The sequence below is a fragment of the Sceloporus occidentalis genome, unplaced genomic scaffold, assembly GCF_023333645.1.
Source record: "Sceloporus occidentalis isolate IW3139 unplaced genomic scaffold, rSceOcc1.0.p SCAF_214, whole genome shotgun sequence".
In the NCBI taxonomy this organism is placed as follows: Eukaryota; Metazoa; Chordata; class Lepidosauria; order Squamata; family Phrynosomatidae; genus Sceloporus; species Sceloporus occidentalis.
In genome coordinates this window covers 483,161-505,710 of record NW_028317194.1, presented here as the reverse complement: position 1 = coordinate 505,710, position 22,550 = coordinate 483,161, and the positions used below count along the sequence as shown (strand labels likewise).

The 22,550-nt window shown below is 46.5% G+C and overlaps 1 protein-coding gene across 5 annotated transcripts in view; it reads left to right on the top strand.

Annotated features, from left to right (window-relative positions):
- LOC149277434 (ras-specific guanine nucleotide-releasing factor RalGPS1-like) overlaps positions 1–22,186 on the top strand; it is a 103,026-nt gene extending 80,840 nt beyond the window's left edge. Inside the window, exons 8-19 of one of the 5 annotated variants that reach the window (XM_089502856.1) lie at positions 3,424–3,561; positions 5,368–5,461; positions 7,324–7,391; positions 15,199–15,325; positions 16,384–16,535; positions 16,786–16,837; positions 17,913–17,993; positions 19,665–19,770; positions 20,198–20,290; positions 20,537–20,618; positions 21,420–21,511; positions 22,157–22,186. In XM_089502856.1, coding sequence (XP_089358982.1) covers positions 3,424–3,561; positions 5,368–5,461; positions 7,324–7,391; positions 15,199–15,325; positions 16,384–16,535; positions 16,786–16,837; positions 17,913–17,993; positions 19,665–19,770; positions 20,198–20,290; positions 20,537–20,618; positions 21,420–21,511; positions 22,157–22,186 — 1,115 coding nt within the window. The other 4 variants (XM_089502855.1, XM_089502858.1, XM_089502857.1 and 1 more) reach the window with 4 other exon arrangements.
- The last annotated feature ends 364 nt before the right edge of the window (positions 22,187–22,550 follow it).

Sequence of the window (22,550 nt, the reverse complement as noted above, 5' to 3'; positions counted from 1 at the left end):
GGGTGGGTGACCGGTACATTGGCTCGTCGCCCGTTATTTAGGAGAAATGCAGATAAAATAACCTTTCTAATACTTTTTTATAATAGGTGAACATCTGCGGCCTGTTAGCAGACTAAATTTCCCATAATCCTAATGCTAGCTGATGAAGAACACATTAATTTTTATTTTGGAGGGGTGTGGCTGGAGGCGGGGCTTTACCAGGACTTTTCCTGTGACTTTTGCGGAATGTTGGTAGCTATTAGTGTAACTGAGCGGGGTATTTAGAAGAATAATGGGGTTTATTTACCCCGTTTAATTTATAAAGCGGTTTCCTGCTGTTTCTATACACATGATATGGGCTTTTAAGGCTGTAGAACCCTGCGATACCCCAAAAACAATTTTTTTCCCCCTGTTTTTTTCTTATTATTTATTGTTTTATATAGCGCCGTAGCGCTGATTCCTAGCATTTATAGACATGTGGCCCGGTTCCTGCAGTGTTTGGGGGTTCGGGGGATTCCGCGCTTGTCGTCCCTGGAAATTCTGAGCGTTACGATCGTAATTCCCAACGATCTGGTTCCCAGCCGTAAACCCCGAACGCCGATCATAAAATAGAGCGGGAAGACTTCCAGACATACGCTGGGATCCTGAACGTTTGCTTACATCATAACGCCGCTTCTGGAAGCCATTATCCTGGAAAGCGATTCATTGGGACTCGTATGTTCATCAAAGCCGAGCTAATCTGAGCACTGGGCTCCAAGAACCTTTAAACACATCTGTCAGCCGTATAAACATTTCACGCTGCGTCCGCGTGTGCGCTCCGGCGTATTCATCGTTATTTACTCGCAAGCTACATTTCCTAGAAAAATCAGAAAATCCTGCAGAATATTGGAAGAAAACATCGAAAAACTAGACGGAGCAAGTAAATCAGGAGACCTGTGAGACTATTCGCGAAATTCCGAGTAGTGCCAGGGTTCCAATGTTTTATTTAAGTCTTAATTGAACATATGTGTTATACATGAAAGTTACTTTACTGAGAGGGTGGTAGATTAATGGAACAGCCTCCCAGCAGAAGTGGTAGAGGGTAATACAGTGAGGGTATTAAACACGCATGGGATAGGTGTACGGCTCCTGAATCTAAGACGAGACCAACGACTGATTAAGGTTTGAGTCGTTACAGCAGGAGAAGCGGGCGACTACACGGGGCCCCCGTCACACGACTAGGCTAATAATGTGGTGGTGTTTCAGAGATGAAATGATAAAAGGCGGAACCCCAAGAGCTTACAATCTGAAGATGTAGATGGTGGTTTTTCTTGTGCATAACCCAAGATCATACAGGTCGAGTGAGGAAATCCCTTCCTTTGCTGTTTGATTATTTCTCTTGCCCCGTACCTTGGGGGTATTTAAAGGATGTGCTTTGCGAGGGCAAATTACCACCCCAGCTGAGTGTTAAGGTCCTCGTTTCCTTGGGGCAGATTGTCTAGGTTCAGGCCACCTTTACTTTGCTCAGGCGCGATGTAACGTCTGTAACGCTGGCTCCCTTTCCGTATAACCTCCGTGTCGCCGTCAGCGTATCCGTCAATCAGGTGGCCTCCTGGCTGTTGAGTTACGTCTCTGTCTCAGAGAGATTCCTGATGTTCTACTCGGCGCCGGCGTCTTATCTGCCTGGGGCTCCCTTTTACAACGTGGAATATGACGGCATTCTCAGTGTCTGGAAACATTCTTACATAGAATCCTGCGTGCGAAAGAGTTCTAGAGCTTGGCAGCAGATAGAAGACCATCTTTTCGAGATAGACCGGAAACGCACCGACGTAGGGTCATCCGCCTCGTGCTCGAGTTCTAGAAATCCAGAAGCCCCTTTTTGTTTTTTCTCAAGGAACGATATCACGAACCAATCAAAATTCAAGACGTATCGGCTTCATAACCACGGAACAGTAACCTTTCTACTTAAATTAAAGTTACATTTGTTTCATCTCCTGGGGGTATTCATTTCACTCGCCCCCCTTTGACTCGTCGCGACCCCTAGAAGGGTGAATACAAAGAGGAATGTGCTGGGTTTTTTGGAAAGTATTCGGATTTATTTTTTTTGATCCAAATCAAGGCTTTCAGTGTCCAAATATAAATATAGACAGATGGGGATTTGCTGTAGAAGTGGACGCTGGTAGCCGGTGGAACCGTACATCCTGCGGCGAGCTATTAATAATCCCGCGGAGGGATAAGGCAGGCATTTGCTCAGGATATAGTAAAAGCCCCCGATGCATATGTTCCTGACCGCAAAAAAAAAAATTTGTGTTAAGCCGAAAAAGTACAAATTTGTCAGGTTTCAACAGAAATACCGGCTCACACCTCCTAATAGACTCTGAACTAACACATTCAGACCACAAAGTTCACCTTGAGGTTCCTTACGTGGAATTTTTTTTTTTTTTTACATTTATTTTTCCTTCGTGCAAATGGATCTAGACAAGGCTGAAAGATGTGCTTGATTGATGTGCGGCCTACGGTTCCGGCAACGTGGCTTTACGAAGGGGGGAATGGGAGGACATCTGATGTCTTGTAGAACATCAGATTTCATCGGTGGTCTCTCGGTATGGAGGTCGACCTCTCAAAATGGTAACATTGATGCAACTCAGCTGGAGAACACCATTCTCTGGACTTTTCCACTTAAAAGTGCATTTTTGGTGTAAATAATGGGAGGCCAGCATTACGCTTTACAACTAGCTGGAGAAGCATCACGGGTGCCTCGTTTTAAGAGACATGGACCTCCTCTAAACCTGTTAATGGCATGAGAGTCATGGGAGCCACGAACCTCATCTATACCTGTTAAAGAAGAGACGTTTTAAGAGCGAGCCATGTGGACTTGTAGCCTCCATTTTTACGTTCTTGACTCAGTATTTGGCTAGTAAGGCAGGTGTGGGCCTGTATTTAGCGATACGTCTAATAGGAGATCCGCTGTCTATGGCTGAACTCCATTAGCTTCGGTTTCACAATTTGTTGAGTTAAAGCTGCTTTGGTTGGGGTTGTAATCCTTATATATACCCCCCCTCCCCCTGTAATATAGACCCAGCTTTTTTTATTATTATTATTTTATTATTTTAATTTTCTTAATTTAATAATTAATTTTTTTTATTTTAATTATTTTTTTTATTTTCTTAATGTTTTTAATTCAATTTTCTTGTATTCATTTTTCAAGTTGTCTTTGGCTCTCGGTAAATTACAAACGATTCCAGAAGGTTGTTGCATAAAACGAATCTGTACGATGTAACGTCAATTTTACGATGTAAAACAAAAATGATGTAAAAAATTCCTTCCCCATTAAGCCCCATCACCTTGCGCCTCTTACGATCCCCCAAACCGTGAACGGTCCAATTACTGTTGTTTAACCCTTTGTGAGTATCATCCAGGTATATTATGGACGTCTCTAACATGTTTGATCTTTTTTTTTTTTAGGCATCTACCTCCTGGATATTGTCTACATTGACTCTGCGTACCCGGCCACCGGCAGCATCATGGAGAACGAGCAAAGGTCCAACCAGATGAACAACATCTTGCGGATAATCTCAGATTTACAAGTCTCCTGTGGTTACGGTGTGTATAAAAATCCAAGCGGGGGGGGGCAGATTTTTCACCGTTTTACCCTTTATAGTGTAAATTTGACTGCCGTCTGGCTCGGTTGTTACATGGCGGCGTAAACATGAATTTTAATGACAATTAATTCAGTTTTTCCCGGTTTCCATAAATAAAATGTCCAAAAAAAGCCCATCTTTCCGCGTTCCAGTGGAGTCCTGTGAGTCAGTGGAGTCGGGGGAACGGAATATTAATGTGAAATTCCTCAAGGCCAATAAAAGTCTTATTTGAGGTGGAAGTCTTGTGAGGTATACAGCCTTGCAGTGTCGTCTTAAGAAGACTTTTATTTCTTCTCTGACATAAAACGCGTCTCCCGCAGTGTCTTAGATCTCAACGTCTCTCCATAGACTTTCTTTACCCAGATGTTCCTCCTTGAGAGCGAGACGGGCTGCGATTTATCGCGTCTGTTTTAGAAGACAATAAGCCAGCCTTTTAAGAACGTAAAGTGAGTTAAGCGCGAGCCTCAAGCCCAGTATGAAAAAAACACGCCAAGGAATGAAAACTATTCTTCGGGGAGAAATAAAGTGAGAAGAGAAACTCGCTCCATTGCCGTATTTCTCTTTATAGTGTTGGGTTTTTTTTTTCTGCTTCCCCATGATCCCTCGGCGGAGAATGTATCGGAATCCTCCCGTCAGCCCAAGCAGGAAGTTGTAAGCCACTTCCTGTTCTCTCCCTGTGGCAGCCCAAGCAGGAAGTTGGAAGCCACATCCTGTTCTCTCTCCCGTCAGCCCGAGCAGGAAGTTGGAAGCCGCTTCCTGTTCTCTCCCCGCATTGTTTTAGTGGACGGCGCATGAGCCTCTAGCACCAGCGTTTGTTTCCAGCCGCGCAGGTCCCTCCGTAACGCTATTATCACAGATATCTCCGGGCGAGGGGGCGATTTATACCCTGTGACAGCTCAGCAAGATGGCGGCTCCTGCATACAGCACAACAGGGAGGGAGATTAGTTTGTTATATAACTACCCCCTGAAAGTATATCTCTTACTAAGTATCTGGGTGCTTATTTATCTAAATACGGCTCATGGTTCAGGCTCTGGAATGGTTTATGGTTACTCCTTATCAAAAAGAGCTGGCAAACCGAGCTCCAGACCTGTATAAAAGCTACTCACAGATGTTCCCAGACCACAAAAGTCTCTTGTTTAAAAGTTTCATTTGTGCAAACAGAGAATTCAAGACACATCGACGTAACGACAGACTGACATAAACACCGAGCGACCCGCACAATCCTCTCCTCACAAGTCACGCATCGGGATGTTTGGTCAGGTGCGACCGAGGAAAGGACGCGTTTGTGTAACCAAGAGTGCAACTGTGACGGACCCACCAGGAGGCCGCTACCTGTAACCACCTCCGCTGATAAACTGGTGGCCCCTCCGGCTACAAAGGCCATAAGATAATGGTTAGAATGCCGGGCCGCTTCACGTTCTAGAACCTTCTCCGGAAAGAGCCTTTATAAGGATGGCCGCCGACACGTTATGGGCGAAACGTGTTCAGCACGTAGACCTGAATGGGATCTGACGTGAACATGCGCCGGGTCGCTCAGACTAAAAGAGACCGCAACCAACGCGGCAACATCTGAATCTCATTCTCCCCCAAAAACAGGAGTCAGTAAGACCATTCGTCAAAATACAGAGATTCTCCCCAGATCATTCCCCCGTGGAACGTCCGTCGCGGTTAATAACCGAGTCGAGATTCATCCTCGTCGGGGCGCCGGGTCTCTAAAGATAATTGGGTCGGTTATTTCGGGGGCTAACGATCCTCTTTACTCCGCAGACCACCTCGCCACGCTGCCCCACGTGCAGAAGTATTTAAAGTCCGTCCGTTACATCGAAGAGCTGCAGAAGTTCGTGGAGGACGATAACTTCAAGTAAGTCCCACCGCGTTTCACGTAATCCATATTGTTGGGTCCATGACTAAAGCTGGGGGCCGGGGGGGGGGGGGGGGCTTGTTACAGGCTTGGCCTGGATAGCGTGGGGAGGAATTCTATTAAATGTAAGTCTGCCTGCTTCAATTCATTATTTAAAACATTTTTCAAATGAACATTGAACCCATAGAGTTTTCTGAATAGTATATGAGAGCAGCGATCAGTTTTTAATCACACGCCCGCTCGAGATCTCCTACGTCGAATGGGAGACCACCTGAGACAATCATAGAGCTTTCTTTGTGTTACGGTATCGCATCAGCAGTTCCCCTTAGTACTGTGCTGGAAAAATGTTTAGAGTACACCATGTTCATCGGGGGGACCAAGACCCCCCCCCCGATGAATACCTTCACACACACACAATAACCCCCGACCGCTACCGTAACGTGTTACCGCAGTCTAACCGCTAAGCAACTTGGACTGTCGCATCTATACCTGCTGTGTCCCAGAAGAAGGATGGACTCCATAAAACAGAAAACTCACTCTTTGATTCTAAACTCATTTATTGTTAAGATATATAAAATAAAATACAATTGACTTGCTGACGTACTATTACCTCATGGTGTCCCGTCCTGTGCCGCTGGACTGGCCAGGTACACGTGTGGCAGTCTCAGAAGGTCCTGGGGGAAGAAGAACGGGCTCAAGAGGCAGATGTCTCGTAATTACACCCCATGACTGGGGTTAATGCGTCGTCTGAGGATCCGATCGAGAAACCACCAATGGCAGAGAGAGCTGGAGGCAGCCCCAGACCCGTAATTAATTACCCCGAGAAAACCTTTTTAAATACTTGGGAGATGAAATAACTGTTTTTGTTTCCCATTCATGTTTTTTTGGACAGAGCCATTTACATAATTAAAGGTTGTTAATAAATGTTTGTTTAAGATGTTGACTTTTTATTGTTCCCACAGTGGTTTTCATGTTTCTCTGGTTGACCAGACCCCAAATTGCTTTGTGGCCCACCCACATGTGTTTTGTAGCCACTCTGTCTGTAACGTACATCTGGACAGCCTCCGTTAGAGGAACAGTCCTAGCATTGTGGACACTGCGCCTTGATGTCCAGTTCCAAGGATAATTTATACCATTTTTATCATACAAGATGATCCGCGGAGCAGATGGGAGATGAAGCTATTTTTTTTTTTTAGTTAGTTGTGTTGAGTTCTCGGCTATTTTTTTTTTTTACTTAGTGTTCTTGGCTTTTTAGTTGTGTTGTGTTCTTGGCTATTTTTTTTGTTGTGTTCTTGGCTATCTTTTTTTTTAGTTAGTTGTGTTCTCGGCTATTTTTTCTTTTTAGTTGTGTTCTCGGCTATTTTTTCTTTTTAGTTGTGTTCTCGGCTATTTTTTCTTTTTAGTTAGTTGTGTTCTAGGCTATTTTTGTGGTTAGTTACGTGGCTGCGCAATAAAGTTTTGGGGGGAAAAATGTACAGTTCTTGAAGTCGTCAGGATTTCCTCTGCCCACGCAGACCTGTCCCAGCGGAGGTTTCAACTCGCCGTATTAAAAAAAAGACAGGAACACGGGAGAAGGAAGGGCGGCCAAGTGTTTAAGACTCGTCCGAAATTAGGAAAATAAACGTTCAGGTCGTAAGGACCAAAACTTTGGTTGTTACCAGCAGAGAAAAAAGATACCGAGTCGTAAAACCTCGGTGGTCTCTTTTTTAAACTGCAGAAGGGTTTTCTGAGGTCCCGGAAGCTTTAGTGATGTTGCATCTTTTTCTGAAAAGAAATCAGCACCACATACCTAGAACTAAGTAATCTCCATGTTTGTGTGCGTTCGCTGATAACATACATTTCCCAAACGTTTTCTTTTTCAGGCTGTCGTTGCGGATTGAGCCGGGAAGCAGCTCTCCCCGCTTAGTCTCCTCTAAAGAAGAACTTGCAGGTACTAACATTTTAATTCTTAAAAAGACATAAATAGGAACAGTTTGAATGTAGAGAACATCACTGTTGGGGTGCGGCTGGACCCTGAGATCCTCAGGCCCTCGTAGGACCATAACTGGTTAAATGCGCTTCTACTGGCCGGGGCTCCCTTGGTGGGTCTTTCTAAAACTTAAAGGTTCCACGGGTTCTTTCAGGTGTAGAAAGAGAGAACCCAAGATCTTGACCAAAGATTTGTAAATCCCCTTCGATTAGACCTCTGGGGAAAGAAGAAGGACACCAGCGGCGGTCGGGCGGTCAACGGGTTCCACTAATCTACAGAAACCAAGGATACTTTGTGGAAGCACATTGTAGCAAGAACAGAAATATTACTTTTCATTGGTTGTAATGAGTTAACTTCACGTCTCCCATATTTCTAGAAGAATCCGCATTGGGTGTTGTAGCCGGACCCAGGGGTCTACCAGGAGGTCCCTGGCCATACCTTCCTCGTAGTGTAGCCGCTCCGGGTCTTGTAGTAAGTGTGCTCCTCGAGGGGGAAAACGTCTCCCAAGGAACCCTTTACCACCAGTAACAACACACCAGTGAGCGGGACGAGTGACACGTAAACTCAAACTCGCCGGCTTGGTGAACCGCGGGTAGAGTTATATGTATCGGGATTCCGGTGGCTTGCTGGAGGAACCTGTTTAGGATCGAGCCTTCAGAATAAGTTACTTTTGCTATCATTCTATCATTGCTCCAGCATTCTAAAATGTTATTTTTGCTCTGAGCTTAAATTCTGGGTGAAGAATGCACAGTTCAGCTTTTTCGGTGCAAAAAAAAAAAAAAAGTTTTAATCGGGTTTATTTTAAAAGATTTAACAGAATATCTTTACTGAACAGCGCGATCACATGGGAAGAAACAGGGCATTGTTCGAGATACTAAAATTTCCATCTGTATGTGTTTTGGCATTGCCGCTGCAACCCAAATAAAAGGGTTTTATAGAACATATGAAAGGCTCGCTGCTCGTACGCGCTGGTTTTTTGGCAAAACAAAGGCACTTTAGACCACTTAGGAAAAAATGATCAAGTTTCACAGTTACATCCTGCTCAGTGTTTATGCGAAATAATACATCTCTCCGCCGTGTGCATATATATGTGTGTGTATATATATATATGTGTGTGTATATGTGTATATATATATATATATATATATATATATAAAGATTCCGGGATAACATCACTTGTATATATATATTGCTTTGTAGAAATAGTGTAAGGTGGAAATGCCGATTGCCAAACCGTTGGCAACATGACTTTCCATTGTTCCTTGAAGAATCATTTTATATAGAATGTTCTGTTTCCCATAACGCAGAATGTTAATGTATCGTTTGCTCGGATACAATTTTTTGAAACATTTTAGCACCTTTCATAGAGTTGGCCGCGTGGACGTGTAAGTGTTACGCGGTGTTGTGCCGAAGGCTCCACGATGGTGGCTTTTATAGAAGTGAAACACCAGGTTTTGTAAGACGTTGAGTATCTCCTAGACATGGTCTCCACCCCTGGAAACTTTCTATTCGGAATGAAGCCAGTGAACGTCATAAATAAAATAAATTCACGAAGAAGAACTGTCTAAAGTATGGTTTCGACGAACCACGGAGGTAGTCTTGTAGACGACCCGGAAAGGAGAAGACTCGTCATGAAGACATAGAGATCAATGTCTTCTTCAGGTGTTGGGAAAAACCCATAATTGAAGAGGACAGTTAGCCAAGAAGACCCAAGAAACCACAGGCCAGACAAGACACCATCAGCCTGCCACAGGACACTTAATTGAGACGGCGTGAGAGCTGCCCACACGACCGACAGAACACCAGTACTTGGCGAGTTGCGTCACCCGGGGTAATTATACAAAACTTGGCACCCAGAGCCTTTGTCTGGGTTTCGTTGCTGTACGGTCAGCTTTGTGCTCTCACCACTTGTGAAGACTCAAAGGCGGCCAACGTTCCACCTCGGAACCTTCTCCACATTTCAGCTAATAAATGGTGGAAAGATATTTGAATAAAAAAACGGCCGAACCCCAAATATTGAGTATTTTGCGGGAACGGGGCCCGCCGGGCCGCCTCTTTAAAGCACAACGAGGTTAGCTTTGTCTCAGTTTTAGTTTCGGTTTCCAAATTTGTTTCCGACTTTGAAAATTATTAGCGAAGAACTGGTCTTTATCAAAAAGAAGAGCTTATTGAAGGTGACGCCGGCCGCCGAAGCTGCAGGGAAAATCCTGTCAAAACCTGTCAAATGTCAATGAAATCATTTGCGTTATGTTTTGGGGGAAAAACAGGCTAGTCTGTCAGTCACAATAATCCCTTTTATTACCCAGAAATCTGGAGCGGACGAGGCTGTATCTGGAATCGCGTTCAGGTTTAACTTTATCGGAATATCCATGTAAACATTAATGGAAATGTATAATTAATACAAAGCGGGCTTTGGTTGTGGCCGTCACTGAAGTGGAAGACAGATCGGGTTTCTGAAGGGGGGACCACTTGATCTATACATGTTGCTGTTGCTGGCTGTACAGTTACAGCTGTTTAATGTATAGAATGTATAGGTGACGTTTTGTTCTTTTATTGAACTCGTATGATATCAGCTTCGTGGGTCGTCTTAAAGTTTTCCAGGCGCTCTTCACCTGGGAAGGACAGGGAGGGAGAACTGTGTGAGCTGCATGGATGATGGGAGTGTTAGGGTGTGTGTGTGTGTGTGTCTTTGTCTGTGTAAGTATATGGCGGTAGAATGAGTGTAACTGTATGGCTGTAGAGTGGGTCTGTGTTACTGTATGGTTAGTGAGAGTGTGCGTCAGTATATCTTGTTAGTGTATGGTGTTAGAGTGAGTGGGGGTTAGTGTATGGTGTTAGAGTGAGTGGGGGTTAGTGTATGGTGTAAGAGTGAGTGGGGGTTAGTGTATGGTGTAAGAGTGATTGGGGGTTAGTTTATGGTGTTAGAGTGAGTGGGGGTTAGTGTATGGTGTTAGAGTGAGTGGGGGTTAGTTTATGGTGTTAGAGTGAGTGGGGGTTAGTGTATGGTGTAAGAGTGAGTGGGGGTTAGTGTATGGTGTAAGAGTGAGTGGGGGTTAGTGTATGGTGTTAGAGTGAGTGGGGGTTAGTTTATGGTGTTAGAGTGAGTGGGGGTTAGTGTTACGGTGTTAGAGTGAGTGGGGGTTAGTGTATGGTGTAAGAGTGAGTGGGGGTTAGTGTATGGTGTAAGAGTGATTGGGGGTTAGTGTATGGTGTTAGAGTGAGTGGGGGTTAGTGTTACGGTGTTAGAGTGAGTGGGGGTTAGTGTATGGTGTAAGAGTGAGTGGGGGTTAGTGTATGGTGTAAGAGTGAGTGGGGGTTAGTTTATGGTGTTAGAGTGAGTGGGGGTTAGTGTATGGTGTAAGAGTGAGTGGGGGTTAGTGTATGGTGTAAGAGTGAGTGGGGGTTAGTGTATGGTGTTAGAGTGAGTGGGGGTTAGTTTATGGTGTTAGAGTGAGTGGGGGTTAGTGTTACGGTGTTAGAGTGAGTGGGGGTTAGTGTATGGTGTAAGAGTGAGTGGGGGTTAGTGTATGGTGTAAGAGTGATTGGGGGTTAGTGTATGGTGTTAGAGTGAGTGGGGGTTAGTGTTACGGTGTTAGAGTGAGTGGGGGTTAGTGTTACGGTGTTAGAGTGAGTGGGGGTTAGTGTGTCTGCGTGTGTTTTGAAGGGGCTCTGGAGAAATCATTCACCCGGCACACGTTGTGTGTTTCTGCGTGGTATTTATTTCTGTTTACCGAGTATCGCGTTGAGCTGAGGCTCGTCGGCCGTCGGGTTAATTTAAAGTCGTCGACGTGGTGTAGGGGCAGCGGACGGGATCGGTGTGACTTCTGCCGTCCCAGACCCCCCCGCTGTTCTGTATTTGCTAAGCGTTGTGGGATGCGTCCTGGCCGCCGGTCCATCAGGACCTCTGTGCTGCCTCTCTGTCAGGAAAGCTCGTTAGAGGCAGCATCGTGGTTTGCCGGCTTCCTTTTGCCCGATCTCATGAATTCTCCGTCTGTAATCCGGCTGCTTTTAAAAAAAAGATGAGCCGATGAGGTCATTACCCGGGGTGCGCTGAACAGATAGATCTGTGTTTATTACCACAATGCCCGTTAACCCTCTGACCACCAGACGGTGCTGTCACGGTCGCTGACTAAAGCCTAGAACCCAAATATGTAGAGATCTGAGAGATGATGAACCATTTTTACATGTAATGTATAACATACATAAATCATGCCAGTTCCGCTCCAAGATAAGGTTAACCCTTGCATGTTCTTTTAGCAACAAAGGGTATACTAAGAAGGTAACAATATATCTACACAATAACTAGCAAGTTACCCAGATATAGTACTAAGTAATACTAATATCATAAAACACCACACTGAGCTGATGCTTTATGGCGATGCTAATGAAGTCCGTTCCTCCATACACTTGAATTAGTCAGAGTCTGGCTGGTGATTAAGACGGAGCCATTCTATTGTTCCCCACAGGCAGTATGATAAGGCGTCGGGGGGTTTAGTAGATCGGGGATCAGATAACAGAGCGAGAATCATACAAACGGCTGATATGCAGCTGCCTGAAAACATCATATTATGGGGCAAAAACTACAACTGGGGTAAAAAGAAAGCAGTGCAATACTTATGATCTTATAGTAGGAATAAAAAACAAACGGCGGGAGATCGGCTTTAGAAGAGGTCACAGAGCTGCTCTCGTGGCTGCCGGTCGTCTTCCGCGTGCTGCCTTAGAGTGTTCGTGCGGTTCGTGAGTTCACCGACAGCGCGTTTCGCAGACCGTAGGGACGTTCTGACATCGGGTGATTTGTGGCAGACAGTAAATTAAGATGAGACAATCATCGTCTGGCAGGAATACCCGGTATGATGTCATACTTACAGCATGTTTGGTATTTAAAACAAAATCCAAATTTTCCACAAAAACACTTTGCCGAGTGTGGAGTTGCGCAATTTGTTGAGCTCGTTGCCATAGCGGCGGATAAACAGTTTGCCTGTTTTCAGCTAATAAACAGCGAAACGCTAAATTCCTCAGGGCTTCCGAGTGGTGATTTTTCATCGAGCGCCCGTCGGCGTTGGCGCTGCTGCGTGTTTTCATGTTCACGGTTTAACCTCTTAACGCTGCTTATTGCCTTTAATGACATCATGAGGCTCGTTAATGACAGAAAGCGCTTCTCTCCTGAACGCTCCATGAAGTCAATCGCTTCCCATTACGGGAGTTTACAGAATCCGGCTTTCCTCGAGCAAAACAAGTCACGGCGGCTAAAATTCATAAGCAATGTAATTGGAAAGTGTAAATGTGAAACACGTGTGACCATTGGAGAGCAGCGTTTGGGCCACAGCGCCTCATTAGATTGTAAGCTCCGGGGAGCCAGACCCTCCACGCCTTCTGCCTCTGCCTGACAATCATTTTAACAAAAAAAAAATTAACCAAATGCACCCCAGGTGACGAGAATTCCACCGCAAAATTAAACATCTCTCAACCCTCTGCACTGAAAGGGTTAGGTACCCGGTCGGGGGGGGGGGGGCAATAACCAACCAACACCTCCCCCCCCCCCTGACCAATTCAACTGATTACTTTACAAAAAACATCATTTATCACCCAGAAGGTTTTGTTGACCTTGGAATTCCCAGCGGACATTTGTCCTTTTTTTGGGGGGGGGGGGGGATAATTATGACAATTATTGTAGAAATGTAAGCTTTGGCAGCGTGTTCGCGCATGAAGGAAACCGCGTATTTCTGATGGCGGCGCGGGATCTGAAGCCTCGGCAGTCCACACTTCCATTATTCTTACACTTTTGGAATGGGCCAGGAGTTTATCCTTTCATCGTCTCTTGAGAAGCTACCAATCTCCGAGTGTGAAGGCTCCTCGGCTCTGCGCACCGGGGCGGCCCCCGTGTTCAGACGACGATCTGCACGCCGGTTTACCAAGCAGTGCTTTCTATTTACTAAAACCTGAGATTTAAGACCCGGCTCCTTCAGGGGGGGCGGGGGGGTGGTTAACGTCGGACCCTCAGCTTTTTGGAGGCTAAGGCTTCATTCGTTGACATTGGGAGGTTTCAAGATTTTTTTGCTTTATACAGACTCACAATCGGTTATTATTTTTGGTTAAAATCCCAGCATTTTGGACCAGGCCGTATTTCACAGTCGGTTGAGTAGTTTGGGTAACGCCAAATAATCCTGATTACCTGATTTAATATCTGGAACCAGAGCGAGTTTCCTTTTAACGCCACAATTAGCCGGCGTTAGGAGGATTTAAATTCATATTTAATAAAAAATGATAATTTTTGGATGGGGGCGGGTCTCCTAAACATCATCCAAGTCGTATCTTCGCTTGGTAAATAGGACCATATAGGAAAAATAAATCGGCTGATCATCGGGGGTCTTCTGATCATCGGGGGTCTTCTGGTACCTGAGACCTTGTTGAGTGTCATTTGCTCTCCTTAACGGAAGTTGAGTGGACGGCTTGGTTGAGTAGATCAGCTCTTTGGTTGCAGTCCTTGGAGACCTCGCCCTGAGTCCGGCTGGAATTGCATCCCCGACTCGGCTTCTGGAGCTCGTTCTTTACCCCCGGATAGAAACGAAGTCTTTCCCGGGAAGCCATGAAGTGCGGGGGTCTCGATAACGAAAGGGGCTCATTGAGATCATCGATCCGCGAAGACCATGAATGCCGACCACGTAACAATGTTTCCAATGCGAATGAATCAACGGAACGCGACGCAGGAGACATTCATTGAATAGAAATATCCTGAAAGAGTTCTGCGAGGGGGAAATGCCCGCTCTCTATACTGGGGGGTCCAGCATTATAGACCTCTAGAGTGTAAGCTCTTGGGTGCCTCTTTTTGGTCCGTTGGATGTCTCTCCAGCTCCAGGCCGAACTTTCAGCAAATGCGTGTTTCTGGAAACCGTCTCGCCCTTTCGGATTTCTTTCCTATCGCGGCTGCCAGAGTGACTCACGCACCGAGTGTGAGAAACGTGCGAGCGAGCCAAGACCCCGGCCCGGCCGGCCCCCCGTCACCACGGTGACGCCGGCCCCCCGCCACTGCGGCTTCACCGGCCCACGGACATCCAGGAACCCGTTCGGCCTCGGGGTCCAAAACCTCTCTGTATTTAAACCGATTCATCCCGATCCCTCGCTTGATATAAAATAACTATTTATTAATTTGCTTATATTTACCCCCAAAATATTATTCCGGCAAAGATACTTTGTAGACCACGGGGGGTCTCAGACGTCTAAATAAACCCCAAAAAAGGTTTTTTTAGAAGAATATATTTGTTTGTTGTGTGAATGTACTGGAAGGAGCAGATCCGGTGAAGCGATCCGATGGTATTTTAACCCTTTAAGGTGACGGCGCCGGTAAGACGAGTGAAGGCCTCCGTCCAACACTGGAACTCAACACCGCCGTAAAACAAAAGCTTATCGAGGCGCAAAGAGCAGCCGGTTTGACCCAAAATAATTGAAAAATTGGGACCTGGCACGGATTCTGAGCCGCCGGCAGAAACGATAGCTGGGGGGGGGTCCGCGTTCAGTGGACGAGGCCTCAAATTGTTTTGGCATCGGGTGAGACGACGATATCCGAGCGAGAGGTTCGGGTTCCTCTTCTCTCTTTAATAAATAAAACATAATTTTATCATAAATAAGAAACCTTTTATTGGGAACTATAAAGCTGAGACCCCTTGGGGGGGCACTGGGGGCAGGCGTCGGGGGGGGGGGGAAGGTGCAGCTCTACGCTTTTTTCTTATTATCCTTAAAGATAAACCCGAGCCGGTTCCTGTCTTTTTAGGTCCTTCCGAGGTGACGACGACAATGAGGTTCAGCCGGAGACCGACGTGTCCTGACGCTTCTGTAGCCACCAGCGTCCCGACGCCCCCCGTGTCCAGACATCGCAAGAGCCACAGCCTGGGAAACAAGTGGGTGAAGAGGCTCGGGGGTTTGGGTGAAGAGGCTCGGGGGTTTGGGTGAAGAGGCTCGGGGGTTTGGGTGAAGAGGCTCGGGGGTTTGGGTGAAGAGGCTCGGGGGTTTGGGTGAAGAGGCTCGGGGGTTTGGGTGAAGAGGCTCGGGGGTTTGGGTGAAGAGGCTCGGGGGTTTGGGTGAAGAGGCTCGGGGGTTTGGGTGAAGAGGCTCGGGGGTTTGGGTGAAGAGGCTCGGGGGTTTGGGTGAAGAGGCTCGGGGGTTTGGGTGAAGAGGCTCGGGGGTTTGGGTGAAGAGGCTCGGGGGTTTGGGTGAAGAGGCTCGGGGTTTGGGTGAAGAGGCTCGGGGGTTTGGGTGAAGAGGCTCGGGGTTTGGGTGAAGAGGCTCGGGGGTTTGGGTGAAGAGGCTCGGGGGTTTGGGTGAAGAGGCTCGGGGGTTTGGGTGAAGAGGCTCGGGGGTTTGGGTGAAGAGGCTCGGGGTTTGGGTGAAGAGGCTCGGGGTTTGGGTGAAGAGGCTCGGGGGTTTGGGTGAAGAGGCTCGGGGTTTGGGTGAAGAGGCTCGGGGTTTGGGTGAAGAGGCTCGGGGTTTGGGTGAAGAGGCTCGGGGGTTTGGGTGAAGAGGCTCGGGGGTTTGGGTGAAGAGGCTCGGGGTTTGGGTGAAGAGGCTCGGGGTTTGGGTGAAGAGGCTCGGGGGTTTGGGTTTTATGTTTTTGTGAATTTTTATTACGAGGGCTTTTCCTGATTATTCTGTAAATTGCCCCCTCTCCTTCGGAGAAAGATGATTGGTTGCTGGGGTCTCGAAGGCGAAGGGACCAAAAGCGGGTTCAGGACAGGTTTTGCCCCATGTGCCCCTGAACTCCACTTTGCTGAGCCATTAATTCTGCCCCCTTATGGGGTGATAAGCACCTTATTTCTGTAACCATATATCCACTTTGACCTGTTTCATATCAAAATGTGCCCCCAAAAAACCCACCCTTTATAAAATAACCCCAGTCCCTCCTCCTCATAACTAATGCCCTTGGGGTCACCTACCACCTCTCCCCGGCTTCTCTCCCCAGCATCATGTGCCAGTTCAGCGTGGTGGAGAGTAAAAGTGCCACCTTTCCATCGGAGAAGCAGCGCCACCTGCTGGACGACAGCGTCATGGAGTCGCAGAGCCCGGTCCGGAATCACACGCACACCTCTGTCTTCACCAACGGCGTCTCCGTAGGTAAGCACCGGCGCTCTGTCCAGGGGGGCGCTCTGTCTGGGGTGGACCTGTTCGGGGGGGGGGCGCTCTGTCCAGGGGGGCGCTCTGTCCAGGGGGCGCTCTGTCCAGGGGGGCGCTCTGTCCGGGGGGCGCTCTGTCCAGGGGGGCGCTCTGTCTGGGGTGGACCTGTTCGGGGGGGGGCGCTCCCATTACCGCTGCGGTGTCCCCTTTGCTTGTTGCATTCTGATCAGGGTTTTTTTGTGCTTTTTAGGGAGCAGCGAGAGCTCTGAGTTCGGGGAAGACGTCTCTTCCGTTCTGGACAAGTAAGTTTCGCCCCCAAAAAAGAACCAAAAACTGCATAAATCCAATTATTAGACGTTATTTCTGGGCGACCCGGGCGAGAAAGAGACTTCGGGGACCGACTCCTAATCTCCCCAAAGAGACCTCCAGACAGTCAGGTTTTGCCCCGTAATCTGCCTCCCTCACCGAGCTGGCACAGACTGCCAAATGCCACCTCTGCTGGGGTGCCTGAGTACTACCCTCTCCTTGGGTACCTTCAGCCCTAATGGCTGTAGCAATGGCAATGAATAAACTGCCCTGCGTTGGGCTAACTGCCCCCCCTTAATGGAGGACGAGGGCAAAACCAGGCGAGGACAATAAAAATGATCATCGCTAATTATTTTTTAACCGAAAGAATTCCTGACTTTTGGTCAGAATCCCCCGTGTTGGACCGATAGCCTCTGAAGCACCAGTGAGATTCTCCCCTGGGGTTTCTCTGATGCCCCTTTAATGGGTATTAAGTCACGATGTCCCTTTTTGGGCCAAAAAAACACTTTTTGACACCCCCCCTTTGCCTCGTGTCTTCCCCCCCCCCTTTTGTCTTCCGTTATGTACTCTTTCCCGGTCTTTAAGCAGAAATAGTGTTGTTTTGTGTATTTTGTTTGCTAACAAAGTGTTGCCGCCGCGTGCAGAAAAGCCGAGCCGCGTTTACACAAACGTCACGGAACGTTCCGAGAATTCCAAAACTCTATTAACACATTCAAGAAAGGTCTGTGTGGCTTTACTCATCACACTAAAGCACCGTGGATTTCCCCTGATCGCGCTTCAAAGCACGGGCTGCGTGGCCCGAACGCACCGGGGACAGACAATAGTCTGCACTTTGGAGCGTGATTAGGAAAACCCCTAACGGGCTGCACTGATATCAGGAAAGAGAATCCACACTTCTTATTCCACGTTTGTCGTGCCCTGCTTTAAATCAGGTGCTGTGTTTAACTCCGCCTCCTGTGTTATACATGGAGACGTATTTTCTCGGTTCGCATGTATTTTTTTGGAAGGGGGGGGGTATTTTTTCCAGATTTTAAACCCAGTTTTAGAACTCATGTTTAAATTTGCAAACAGGGGCCGGCTGTATGCCACGTTGGGGCCCAACTGGAGGGCCCCGCTTCGGAATTCCCCCAGAAGTCGAAGCTGTGTTTACAGGTACAGTTAGGTGGTGGGTCTCGTAGAGCGCGATGTGCATGCCGCCCGGACGCCGCGTACACGAAAGACGCTCGCGGGAAGCTCCCTCGCTGATTTTATTTCTATTAAATCTCTCGTAGCGATTCTTTGCTTTGCGCTGAAGCTCTTGTGACTCTCTGAGCCAATCAGTAGCCGGGTTCATAAATTTAGCGCCCACTAAATGCCGCATTGAAATATCACCGAAAATCCAAATCCTTCCTTTATGTCACTGGAAATCCTTACTGCCCCGGGTTATGTATTTGTTTAAAAAGGCAAATTATTATAAAAAAAAAAAAAGAAACAAAAAACATTGAAGGTCCCGCATGAGGGGGGGTTATAAACCAAAAAAAAGAGTTTTTATCGAAGAGGGAAATATATAGAAATAACGTTTTTTAGTGGTTGGATGGGGAGGTGACGATACATTGTTACTAGTGGGTGGATTACCTGCTTAACCCTTTGAATGACAGGGAGTTTTTTTGGAGGGGGGAGGGGGTCTCTGAAATCATATTTTTATTTATTTTTTTCCTGGCTAATAAACATTATTCCTGATTTTAACTCTTGCTTGCCCGCGCTCTCAGCTGGCGCTCTGCTTTTCACACCGTGTAGCCCCAAATTCACACTGTAGGTGCCCTTCCCCCGCTGCTCAATCCTTAAATAAATGATAGAGAGGGAATAATTCGGGGCCGTGGGCAGGTAGAGGCCGAATCCGATCCGTATCTAATAACAAACATTATTATATATTATATGTTTTATGTGAAAATATTGCAGTTCCTTCAATGGCCACAAGATGGCAGAACCAGAGCCGCGCAGAAGTTGCTCTTAACCCATTCAGCACCAGAGGGCCGTGCAAGGCATTGGTTAAGGATGTTAGGTTCGCCTTCATCAAAAGTCCCAGCTGGCCCCGTGGCCCCAGAATTAAATGCCGTACCCCGTCCGAATCAGCCCCACCGCCCAGCGACAAAACATCCCTAACTCCGTGTGCCGCTGGCCATGTTACCTGTCTGTGTGTTGTCTCCGCTGTTACGTTGTCTTTCCGTATAAATCAAAGCACAATACATTAATGTAAGGAAGTTTTACTTTACTGAGAGGGTGGTAGATAGGTGGAACAGCCTCCCAGCAGGGGTGGTAGAGGGTAATACAGTGAGGGTATTAAACATGCATGGGATAGACATACGGCTCCTGAATCTAAGGCAAGACGACCGATTTATTTGCATTTCACAGACTTGAAACGTTTGAACGGAGCCGAGTCTTAGAATCAGAAGCTGGCCAAATCAGGTTTTAAGAATTGGGAGGAGTAGTGGATACAGTGCACCGTGTATCTCCCCAAGCCTTAAATTAGACTCTGGGATTGTTAGCGCAGTCTCTGTACCACCCGCCATTTTCTATTTATTTTGCAGCTCGACGCGGTCCGAGAGGGCGAGTGCCTGGATACAAACGGCCGCGGCGTCTGGACGGTGAGAACCCGAACCTACGAAACGCCACATCTATTCACTTACCGGCATCTATAGGATATCATAAAGTATACCTCCCAAGTGTCCCTGCCTAGCTTGCCCAGTCCCTCTTTAGGCACCAAATCCCTGATACCCCTCGCTCCTCCCTCTATGCCCCCCCCCGATGCCCCTTTTAACCCTTACATGCCTTTTGTGTTCACAGCCCCACCGGTGCCTGCAGCTGCATTTTGGGAAGCTCGTCAGGAGCCGTCGCCATGGAAGGACCTCTGAGGAGGAAAACTCTGCTTAAAGAAGGGAAGAAGCCGACGGTAATTCCCGCTGGACTCGCTGAACCGGCGGGTGTGATATAAAGCTTCACCAGTAGAGGGCAGCCTTATAGTACATTTTATCGTATTACACTAGGTTAGCCTCTACCACCGCTGAGAGGCGGTTCCACTTATCTAGCACCCCAAGCATTCTCTGCTGCCGTACACTCCAAGCAAAGCACACAAGGGTTAATTTACTATGGGGCAATAGTCGGTTATATAGTATAAGGCGCCAACTTGGACATCCTTGGAGAAGATACTTGATGGGAGAAGGGCTCTTGTGTCCTCAGGCCTTGTGAGGTTCTCCCCGAGTTCAGAAAGGTTTGAATGACCCCAAGGGTCTCAGGACACCGTCCGATATGGACCACTACGGTCTCCATCTTGGGCAGGTCTCTAACTTCCAGAACCGTCGTCTCCTCTTCTCTCGCAGCTCTCGTCCTGGACCCGGTACTGGGTGACTCTCTCGGGATCCACGCTTCTGTACTTTGGGGCAAAGTCCATAAGAGGAAATGAAAGGAAAAGCGTAAGTGTTGGCGAGGCTCCGCTCTCCAGTGACCCCGAGAAGACGGTACAACCTTAATCAAACGTCTTAAAAGTTCAGGTTCTCGATATCACAATAAACGTTCTAGAGCCGCGAAAGGAAGTGAATTCGGTTACTTTCTGAACTTTTTGTTTAATATTTGAACCGTATTTTGGGGGAAACGCATTTATAAATTGATAAAACTTTCTTCTTAATTCCTCGCAGTACAAGTCCACCCCCAGTAAGAAGGTGTCGGTATTGGGCTGGATAGTGGTGCTGCCCGACGATCCGGAACATCCCAATATCTTCCAGCTCAATAACCCAGATAAAGGTAAAAAAAATCTCCAAAAACAGATAAATGACACTCCAGAAACATCATAAAAACCTGCGTGTCTGTTAATAGAACCGTAACCTTTGACCCTAAATGAAATATATTCAAAGCAAGAAGTCTGTGAACCCCTGAGGATGTACGGAATGGAATGTTCGTATGACGCGTGCATTTTAGTGGAAAAAAAAACTTATAGAAGCGAAGAACATTGGAATTCACGGCACAAATTTAAAAATTCATTGTAATTGGATAAAAACCCAGCTCTGAATATCAAAAACCAATAAGAATAGAGGTTACAAAATACGCGCGTTTCTGCGAAAATGACTCTCTAATGAATTTAATACAAAAAGTTTGATTGATAGGAATATACGCTATTTAAATAAAAGATACAAATAATAAAAATAAGTAATAGTAATAATAAAAAATTATAATAATAAAGATAATAAAAGGTAATAATAAAAATAATAAATAGTAATAATAATACAAAATAGTAATAATAATAATAATAAAAATAAGATATTAATAATAATAATAAACATAATAGTAATAATAATAATAGATAATAATATACATGTTACATACGTGTTACAGGATGCCTGGGACGTGTAATAAACCTCTTATATATTATGGGCTGCTGGCCCCCTCTAGTGGTGAAAGTTGGAATCAGTCCTTCACGGGTCTATGGCGGTTTTCACATGGTGGTCGTCTGCCACCGACGGGTTGTCGTACCGAGTCAGTTATGACTTCATAGATAGTTGTCGGTTCGTGTTTCCGGGGATGACGCGTCTTCTCCCTGCTTTTCAGGTAATGTTTACAAGTTCCAGACCGGCTCTCGGTTCCACGCTATTCTATGGCACAAACACCTGGACGACGCGTGTAAAAGCAGCAGGCCGCAGGTACGAGGGTCGCGCACACGGCTGGTACTGACACCAGCTTTGACGCCGCCTAAACAGAAGTTTGGGAAACATTTCACGGCAAATTTTACACTTTTTACAAGCAAATTTTAAGAGGAAAAAAAATTTAGAAATTATGAGCTTTTCAAGAAAATTGACGTTTCCAGAGCGATTGTTAGAAGAACGAGCAGTTCGGGTCATCCAGACGTACGATCGCCGGAACCCAACTGATAGCAATAGTTTCTTCATTTAGGTTCCGGGGGTCGTTATGTTTTGTTTTAACCATTTGGAGTTTGGCACGGGGTAGGTCACCGGGAATCAGGGGCCGATACACCAGGAAACAGCCCACGTACCCCGGGAATCAGACCCCTACTCCAGAAAATATGACCTGATTCTTCTAGGAATGGTTACAATGTTGGTTAACCTAGAACCCGTCAACTGTCTGCCTCCCCGTACCTTCAAAGGCTTGTTATATTTTGTTTTAACCATTTTTGCATGTGACACGGGGTAAATTATTGGGGATCAGGGGCCGATACACCATGAAAACAGCCCACGTACCCCGCTGTCTAAGAAACATATTGCATGATTTTTCCAGGAATGATCGTGATTTTGGTTAATCTAGAACTCGTCACCCGTCTCTCCTCGCAGGTCCCCACTAATCTCATATCTTTCGAATGAACTCCCGGCCTGTTTCGGGAATTTGAAGTGCCAAATCCTGCGATACGGAAGCAGACGGGAAGATTTTCGAGGAGCAATATGTTTGCTGCAGACGGACCTTTTTCTACGTTACCCGAAAGTCCATGAATTTTAAAAAGTAAGATTTTAGCGGAGCCGCCGGAGCCGGTTTCAAGTCTTTTGCACTTAAAATGTCGGAAGGATCAGCCGAAATAAAACCTGAGGTCACCGGACAATCCTGAGAGCAGCGTGTTGGGTAATTTTTTCCTTTTTTTTGTTTTTATTCTTATTTTTAACATTTAGGCTGCTTTGTATTCTAGAAAAAAAAAAAGAAAAAAAACTTACTGGCCCATGTTGGGTTTGAAAT